Source organism: Vicia villosa, unplaced genomic scaffold, assembly GCF_029867415.1.
Source record: "Vicia villosa cultivar HV-30 ecotype Madison, WI unplaced genomic scaffold, Vvil1.0 ctg.001954F_1_1, whole genome shotgun sequence".
Lineage (NCBI taxonomy): Eukaryota > Viridiplantae > Streptophyta > Magnoliopsida > Fabales > Fabaceae > Vicia > Vicia villosa.
This window is the reverse complement of record NW_026705790.1, coordinates 397,957-408,184: the sequence shown is the minus strand read 5'-3', so window position 1 is coordinate 408,184 and position 10,228 is coordinate 397,957. Positions and strand designations below refer to the sequence as shown.

The 10,228-nt window shown below is 33.0% G+C and overlaps 1 protein-coding gene across 1 annotated transcript; it reads right to left on the bottom strand.

Annotated features, from left to right (window-relative positions):
- Window positions 1–1,173: 1,173 nt before the first annotated feature.
- Window positions 1,174–2,213, bottom strand: LOC131637254 (putative bark agglutinin LECRPA3). The gene has a single exon (XM_058907836.1). It carries the CDS (start codon window positions 2,158–2,160, stop codon window positions 1,327–1,329), a length of 834 nt encoding a protein of 277 aa, XP_058763819.1. The 5' UTR covers window positions 2,161–2,213; the 3' UTR covers window positions 1,174–1,326.
- Between the last annotated feature and the right edge of the window lie 8,015 nt (window positions 2,214–10,228).

Here is a 10,228-nt window from a genome sequence, read left to right as displayed (position 1 = left end):
AATGCATATAACACCTTTCAATACGCATTATTGTATCTTTCCCATTAAAAATAGTTGACATTACTTCTAATTTATATTCATTTCTTTAATATCTATAAAAAAAATATTTGACATTAATTCTAATTTATATTCATTTCATTAAATATATCAAATATAAAGAAAGAGTTGGTATATAAATCTTTTTCTGTCAAGATTATAAATAAAATTATACGTTATTTCTTATTTAATAAATGTTCTATTTTTGTTATTGGATATGCAATTTGAATTAAATATTTTTGCTGTTTTTATTTCATTACATTAGTATTTTTGATTCGGTATGAGTAGCTAACACAAATATGGGAATTTAACGACATATATGTGATAAGTAACATTAATATTAATAATATACCCTTTTGTACAAATTTTTCTTTGGTAAATCAAATTAAATATATATTTAAAGTTAAATAATGAGATTTAAATGTGTTGCATTGAATTATAATATGTCATTTCATTATTTTTTGTTTCTTGACTTATATAGATGTTATAATTTTTTTTGCAATTTTTTATTTTGATAATTTGAATTTGCAATTTGAATCATGCTCATAAAAAGGCGGGTAGACATACTAGGGGTGGGAGCCCATAAAAATTGTTGATAATGTGCGTCTGCGAAAAAAAAGGCGGGTAGACATACTAGGGGTGGGAGCCCATAAAAATTGTTGATAATGATAGTACATAATAACTACATTATCTCAATTTTTATTTATTTTTTTACTTTTTATCAAGAACTATATTTTTTCAGAGTTAAAATTGTAATCAACAATAATAATTAATTATCTCTAATATTATTTTAATTTTTATCCAACATAAATATCATCATTAAAAACAACTACAAATTGATAAATTAAATTAATATTGATATGATAATCATCATTGAAGAAATTATTTCGCTTAATTAATATATATTTTAATATAATTCTTTAACCATAACCATATTATATTTATTTAATATTTATACCGACTTTACGTGACCCGTGCGGGCGCACGGGTCCTTTACTAGTTTTATAAATAAAAAATGTCTTTCATTACATCATGAATATGTTATTTGCCTTTTCGAGAAGACATGAGAAGAACGTCCATTGAGACAAGCCATTAAGACAATCACTACATAATATTGCCAAAGTCTAAATAACATAATTCAAATAAACATGGTACAAGCATGGTCTTTATTAAGAAGGGAAACAGTGTTAACACAAGCTACATAGAGCGTTGTCAACTTTAATTAGAAAACTCTATTTATGACAATAAAGCTACACGGCACGACACATGCATACAAGAAGCCAAACCATATCATGCAATATATATGGTTTTTGAGGAACTGCTGCTTATAGTAGCTGTATTCAAAAAAGAAGTGAAAGACCATGAATGAATGTTGTGAAGTTGACGGGCATATAGTGACGTGGAAGCAGATAGCCCAATGTTAACACTTTCTGGGAGCACATCTTTTAAATCAACAACTTGAGAAACTGTAGTAATTTGACCATCCTTGTCGGTAGTAGCAACACTCAAAGTCTTCGAGAGAGAATCATATATGATGCTTACTTTGACTAGTGACCCGCTCACTGGGTTCCATATCGCTGTCTTGGATGAAATTAAAGAGTTAACATCGATTCCAATATGTGGAGACTCAGGATCCCATTCATTGACATAGTTGTCAAATTCAACACCAACAAATCGATTGAAAGCGGTATTCCCATCGACTACTCCCAAATCTCCACCGGTTCCGTTGTTAGGAATTACAGTATTCGTTGGTGCAAGAAAGAAGATAATTCCATCCGCTGGTAAAAAACTATCGTAGTCCTCCAAGACAAAAGAGAAGGAAGTGACAAAGCTAGCGACATTTCCAGTTGTTTTGTCCCAAATGGGAACCGGTGTTGAATACAAGACACGACCTGCAGTCCAATTAGGGTCTGTAGGGTTGGTCAGTGCCAAGGTCCCAGTGGCGTAAATCGCTGCATTCCCTTGAAGGGTTACATCTGATTGACCAACGCTGAACTTAGGGAAGTCGAACGAAACTGTTTTTTGTGAGTTCACTTGTTCACCTTCTAGCAAGAGAAAGGAAGTAGTGAGGATCATTAACACAAAAGAAAACACCTTTTCAATGTTACTTGGAAACAAAGCCATTGTACTTAATTTTGTTTGATACTAGTTGAATAAGTTTGAATGAGAGTTCAATGTTGCCTTATCACATTATTTATACACACATGTCTTCCCTGTTTCGATACCTTAATTATTCTTTGTTATCATCAATTTTAAAATTAACTCGTGGCAAACGAGATTCCAATTTGAGGACCACCAAGACATGAACATATATGCCATGTTTATTTTATTTTAAAAGTACAACTATAATTGGATAAAGGATATAATTAATCTGTTTATAAATTTATTGTCTCAATTATAACTTATAATAAATTATTATAATATAAATTTGTTGCTCATATTTATTAAATAAAATTTCTTAATATAATTAAAACTCCGATAAAAAATGATATTAATTACCAACCGTGCATCGCTCTATTAGTATATTAATTCTGAGCCACAATTTAATTTATTGACGGAAGGAAAATCGCGATACAATGCGCAACCCGAAAACAAATATTTTTTTGGTGATCCTTACGAATGAGCAAGATCAGCAATAAAAACAATTACTTCTTGTGGCCGGCGGTTAAAACCTTTGATGCTGAATCAAATGAGTGATCACGAGCATTGATGAAGAACAACGCCTCTACTCATTCCACACGAACAAATGCTTTCATGTAGCGGTGAAATTTATGAGACTAAAGCCATTGATTGACTTAGCTCATATGTTTTAAACAGAGCTGCTACTGCGCTTTATTGTTTCCAAAGGAAATGGGAAAAGAAGCGAATAAAACCCACAGAAGTTTTTAAAATCAAAACTAATAAACCTATCAGAGATTTAGGTACGGGGGGTTGGTTATGCAAGAGAAAGGTTTTAAGCATCCCTCACATCTTTGGTACTCCATAGGAACCTCTTTGAAAATCTATTATTGTTGTTATTGTTATTAAAACTGTTTTTGTGTTTTTGTGTTTTTGTTTAAATAGAGTGGGAGGATGAGAAAAGAAGATTTTAAAAGTGAGCTCGGTAAGATATCACATCTTAGGCCTACATACCCCTTAAGTGCAGTAGGGAAGTCAGAGCTTTTGTAGTTCCTCTTAAAAGGAAAATAAAAGGCCAAGTGGAAAACTCTTTTTGGATATTGAGCTTTAACAATACTCAAAGGGTTTTTATAGTGTTAAGCTTTAACAATACTTAACAAATTTTTAAAAGGTGCCAAGCTTTAACAATACAAGGCAAGGGTTTAATAAAAGAGGTTGGTTGAGCTTTAACAATACAAAATTAGGGGTTGATTTAAAAAGGTTGAGCTTTATCAATACAAAACCATTTTCAAAACAAGTGGGTGCAAAGCTTTAACAATACTAAGCACAAAGTAAAAGAGTTTGAAAAAAGAGATTGAGTGCCTTGACAATTTTAGTCAATACCATTCTCATTCCTTTGGATATTTAGCAACAACTCAAGCAATTAATCATGGTGAATACCTCAAGTGTGTGTGTGTGTGTGTGTACATCATGGACACAAGAAAAAGTGAGTTTCAATAATACAACAAGGTAGGAACTCAAAGATAAGAGTCTTGGTAAAGAAAATGATGACATACCTCAATATCATTTCATATATGAATGAATATGATGTGATGATGGCTGATGTGTTAATGCGTGGTTAGTATCCAATGTATATATACAAAAGGGTAAAGCCATAAACAAAACATAAATGTACAAGAGCATGATTAACAAGTATATGTACAAGTATATAAGCAAGGAATGATCAAAACCATAAGTTATATCAACATGGTAGTGCTAAAGATCAAAAGTTTAAAAGATCATTACAATTAGGGTTTTAGGTTTTGTTTTACACCTAAGTCTAATTGATTTTAAAAATGATTAAAAGCCTAATCCTAAAGGAGGGTAAATTTAAGGGAACATGGTATCATCAAAGTTGATTTAGACCTAACCCTAAGTGATTCACACCAAAATATATACAAGAGATTTGGTAAAAGAAATTGATTTAAAAGCCTAAAAAAGCATTAAAACACTTGTTTTTGAATTAATTTTCAAATGAATAAATCAATAATATTTTTGTGATTTTAAAACATATTCATAAAATTGACAAGTTAAATGATAAGTGTGCAAAAAATCACTTAAAAATAAGTTGATTTGCTATTTTAAATAATTTGTTAAAGTTGTAAAAGAAAGTGAAATAAATTAGTGGTAAAAAAAAAGGTTTGGTCCCTTCAAGGCTTGAACCCACGCCCTAGATGTCACATGCTTAAAACTTAGCCATTGAGCCAAAGCACTTCAAATGATAACAAAATACGCGGGCAAATATATAAAATAAAATGTGTCATAAAATCATATTGAACTTCATCTTCAACCTCAAGCCTTCAAATTTCAAAAAATCGTACTCAAGATTTAAGCTAACAATGTTAATGATTCAAAGATCAAACATGTTCAGAATTGAAATACAAACTCAACCATGTATCATTCTAAATTGATTCAAACTGTAGCTCATGAATTTTCTAGAAAACCTCAAGAATCCTAATTGTTCAAAACAAAATTAAATGATCTACATGATGAATAAATGGACACAACCCGAGGGATTTTGATCCTCACATGATTCTAAACAAGATGGAGTCGGGTTTTATTAAAAATGATACCCTAATCACATAATTCAAGTTTGGAGTTTTAACCTATGAAGCTGGAAATCGAAGACCACTTTATAGCACTTCCAAAGTTGGTTTAATGATTTAGATAGCTTCCTGACACCTTATAGAAGCTAGCTGAATGATCAATTGGACTTCAACACCTCTAGAATGGGCTACTCCACTGTACCTACAAGCAACAAAAATTTGAAATGGAAATATGTGTTCCAAGTGTTACAAATTTTTTTTTAATGATTTGGATAGCTTCTATATGATGTATAGAAAGTATCTGAAATGAAATTTTGGACAATGCTTGAGCCAGGTGTGAGTTTGGTGTTTAAGGTTTCAAAATGCTCAACAATGGAGGGTTAATGGTGATTTTGAGTTGGAGGTGTTTTAGAGGGTGGTGAGTATGATGGACAGCTTCCAAATGATGTTTAGAAGCTACCTCAAAGGTTGTTTGACACCAAGAAAGCTTAGAATTTAAAATGGCCATGTTTATGCAAAATGACCAATTTTAAAATTTTCAAGTGAGAGGGTGGATTTGAGAATTAAGTTGTGTTTGATTTCTAAGGCAAGGACCTCTATTTATAGGCCAAAATTAGAGTTTGTGGGTAAAGAATTTAGATCATTTGTAGATCACATGTTCAAGTTAGGTGACTTTTCTTCTTGGTGAAGAAATGAGAAATTCATGGTTCCCATGGATAGTACAAGCATGCTTAGAGTTGTTGGATGCTTTGGACATGTTTTGTCTGAACTTTTGGTGGAGTTTATGCAGATGCAACAAGTTAGGAGCACAAGACAAGTTATCTTTGTGATTAAAGCTTCTTTTTCAAAATGGAAGTCATGACTTTTGTCTAAAAATGGCATTATGCATTGGTTAAGACTTGAATCACTTGGTCCATAGCTCAAAAGCAAGTGTAATCTTCTGAATATGGTGTTTAGAGCAAGCAAGAAGGTCTGTAAACCAGGATTATGCTGATTTGAAATGGATTTGCATACTTGGTTCTTCATGTTCATGACTTGAATTCAAGTGTTATGGTGCCATGTTCATCAATCCATATCTCTTAGCTTAAGCATTGGATTTTTGTGCTATAGGACTCTTTGGAAAGCTTGTAACAAGTACTACAACTTTGGTGTTGGATCCGTTTTCAAATTCATTTTACATCTTGGTGAAAATTGGTCACAAAGTTGAAAGAAAACTAGTTTCAAGTCTTTTGTCAAAATTTTGTGAGCCCATAACCTCTAAATGGTTGATTTTCTGGGAAAACGTTATATGTGACAAAGTGGTAGTATGAATCAAGATCTACAACTTTCATATTGGAAGATTTTTCAGTTTCTTCTTGGATTTTGAAGTTACTTGTGCATGAAGTTATGGCTAAAAGCTTGAAAACACAAAAAAAATCTAAGTCTTTGAAATTTTCCAATTTTGACTTTTGTTGACTTTTTTTATTCTTGATTTATTTTCTTGATTTTTCTGATCATATGACTCTTATAATCATATGTTAATAATTTTTATCTTCAAAAGTCCATAGTTGACCAAATTTTCCAAAAGTCAAAGGAAGTCTTGAACAATTGACTTTTTCCAAATGAATTGCATTCTTGTAAGTATCAATTGAATCAAGATCTTTCAATCAAATGAATGGTGTGAGTGGATTATAATGATGTATTGTAGACCCTTGAATCATGATTTGAGCCATAGAGTCATGTCCTGATTAAAAGTCAACTCTCCAAAGGAATTAGGTCAAAAACCCTAATTTGAGCACCAGATGAAATTGAAAGTTGTTGACTTTGAATTGAGCCACATTTGGACTTGGATTTTGATGAGGGAATCAATTGAGCATATAAGAATGTTTGAGCTCCTTTGTGGGTCTCAAAACCCTAATTTGCTTGAAACTCTTGACCAGTCATCTACCTTAAGAAACAAGCAACAAGCAAAACACAAATCTTTTTTTTTTGTATATTTTTTGTTAGTAAATGATATATGAACAATGATGATGATGATGATCACACTATTCTCAAAATGAGATGGGATCTCAGGGTCAAAAATTAAGGTACAACAGCTGCCCCTAGTTAAGTTTTTATACATGATGAGGGGAAGATGGGAATCTTCGTCTCATCGCGGTAGGGGGGACTTAAATACAAAATGATAGCACAATTTGGACTCTAAGAGCCCACAATTATGGTATGATATGAATACAACACTCCTACGTTTGCGAGGAATAAACAAAGGGTGTCAATTACGGATTCTCTCGCAATGACAGAGACATTGTTATGGATTTTCTGATAACAAGGATAATCTTCACCATGAGCTGTCTCTAACGCTGGAGAGACTTACCACTCATTGGGGAAAGTAAATTTCATCACTGACTGACTCTAACACTGGAGAGATTTACCATCCACGAGAAAAGAAAACATCGGGCTCCTCAATAAACTGTCTTTGACGCTGGAGAGACTCACTATTCATTGGAAGAGAATAAACTTCAATACAAACTGTCTCTGACGCTGGAGAGACAAACTGTCTACAAGTTTCTTCACCGGAAATAGTTTGATTATTCCGTAGAGACTATCATCTTATTTCAAGAAGGAAATCTGGGACATACAAGCTTCTCAAATAAAGAGATCACCACTTTTTGTCGGGTAATAAACTTGAAAGTAACTTGACTTTGACATTTGTTGGGAAATACATCCAACTTTCTGTGGAACCACAGACAGGTTCTTGCTGCGGGAGATAAAATCATTGATCGTGCAAAATAATGCTTTTCCAATCCAGGATTCGTTGATCCAAATAAATCATATCTGCTGGAGACAAAGTTCAATCCAAGACAGAGTTGGTGAGAGACATCCAAATAAGACACTTCCCACTAAGGACTGAGCTCGAAATGGGGGTTCATCTTATCTTGAGATAGATGAATAAGCTAAAACAAAATCTTCCCATGAGGAACAAACTCAATGGGGAAACACAAGGATATGAGTATTTTTACCTAAAGTTGACGCTTTAATAAAAGGAGCAAAGACATCACTTTGGGAATTGTCATACCCCAATTTTTGACCTAAGATCCCACGTCTCATCTGCATCATTTTGCATAACATGTGGTTCACTAGTGTTTTTGACCATTTTTACTGATTCTCGAGTTGGATTTCAAAGATATTAACTTCTTCAATTTTCAACACTTTGGACGATTCTTTTTGCATACTATCATAAATGATGTCGTCTACAAGTTATCTTCAAGGATCGAAAGCTAGTTATGCTTAAAAGACAATGGAAGTTATTGAATTGTCATAAGTCATTTTCTTGACTTAAAATTGTTCTTAACTTCTATTTTCAAGTCATGCTATAATCGTTTCTTCAAAGACGGTAATTCTTATGGTGAGATCGTCCATAGAACAAAATTTTGAGTTTGAAGATTCATTGATGGTTTAACCGTGTTAGGGGATTGAGATTTAGGGTCTTAGTGAAGAAGATTTGAGGATTCATTTGAATAAGGTCATTAATTCTATTCAAGCAAATATTCTCCAAGTGAAGTTCACAAAAGTTCATCAAATTCTACAAGGACCGTTTCTAAGGAAAGGTTCTTATCCAATTCAAGAAATTGATACAAAATTTCAAGCTACATCATAAGAAGAACATTTAAGCTTCTATGCCTATACTTCATTTACCTATCCAATTCAATAAATTGATACAAAATTTCAAGCTACATCATAAGAAGAACATTCAAGTTTCTACGCCTATACTTCATTTACGTTATCATATCCACATTAAGCCTTTCATAATTTTCCTTGAAACTAAAAAAACATAAGTGGCATCATGGCTCTTTGAGTTTATATTCTTGCAAGCTCTTTGAGATGGCCTAAGATTCATCACGGTCTCCTCAAGACTTCTTCCCCCATGCCCACCAACAAAGTCATTGTCACATGAAAAAGAAGGAAAATAAAAGAGTGTTATTAATACACATAAGAAGAACATTCAAGTTTCTACGCCTATACTTCATTTACGTTATCATTTCCACATTAAGCCTTTCATAATTTTCCTTGAAACTAAAAAAACATAAGTGGCATCATGACTCTTTGAGTTTATATTCTTGCAAGCTCTTTGAGATGGCCTAAGATTCATCACAATCTCCTCAAGACTTCTTCCCCCATGCCCACCAACAAAGTCATTGTCACATGAAAAAAAGGAAAATAAAAGAGTGTTATTAATACACAACAATTGCAAGCAAATTCAAATACTATGGAAATCACATAAATCCCTAATAATTCAGGCCCAATTTCATGGTCCATACAAAACTTTGCTGTCCACAAAAACAAGACAAAAACTCTTGCCTTGCTGCTGCCCTGTTCTCCCTATGCTGCTGTCTGTATCAGAATTTGCAAAGGAAATGATAAAATAAAAACGGCTGCACAAAAGTTAGCTTACAGACTATCCCCTTTTGATTCCAAACCAAGTTTGTGTTGAAATATAAACTTGATTTGGGCCTAAATTAATTATTTGTATTTTGGGCTTAGCTATTTTGGGTTTAGATAATTTTGGGTAGTGTTTCTAGAGAATTCTTGTATTATTTGGAGAGTGTAGATATTTCTTAATATTGTAATATTCTCTAGAATACTCTTTGAATTTCTAGGATAGAGAACTCTCTAGAATTAGTGAGTCTAGAGTTCTCCTTAGAGTACTATAAATAGAGATGTAATCTCACACATTTGCATCAAGCAAAAATACAAAGTTCTCTCTTCCATAAAGAATTCTCCTACCTATCAAATTTCTATTCAAGCCTGCAATATTTCTAAACACTTGTCCTACACACAAAAAACAACCTTAATTCCAACAAAGTGGTACCAGAGCTTCAAGGTCCTCATAAGATGGCAAATGGAGGTTTTCCTTTTCAAATGCCGATGCTCACAAAGAACAACTATGATAATTGGAGTATCAAGATGAAGGTGCTACTAGGATCTCAAGATGTGTGGGATGTCGTTGAGAAAGGCTTCAAGGAGCAAGATGAAGCCTCACTAAGTCAAGGTGCAAAAGATACATTGAAGGAGTCAAGAAAGAGAGACAAGAAAGCTCTCTTCCTCATTTATCAATCGGTGGATGAAGATACTTTTGAGAAGATATCCAACGCAACGACAGCCAAAGAAGCATGGGACAAGCTTCAAACTTGCAACAAAGGAGTTGAGCAGGTAAAAAAGATTCGTCTTCAAACTCTTAGAGGTGACTTTGAACGTTTGTTTATGGAGGAGTCCGAGTCAATTTCTGATTATTTTTCTCGAGTATTGGCCGTAGTCAATCAACTTAAAAGAAATGGTGAAGATGTTCATAGTGTGAAAGTCATGGAGAAAATACTTCGCACTTTAAATCCAAGTTTTGACTTCATTGTTACCAACATTGAAGAAAACAAGGATTTAAAGACCATGACCATAAAGCAACTTATGGGTTCCTTACAAGCATATGAAGAAAAACAAAAGAGAAAAACTAAACAAAA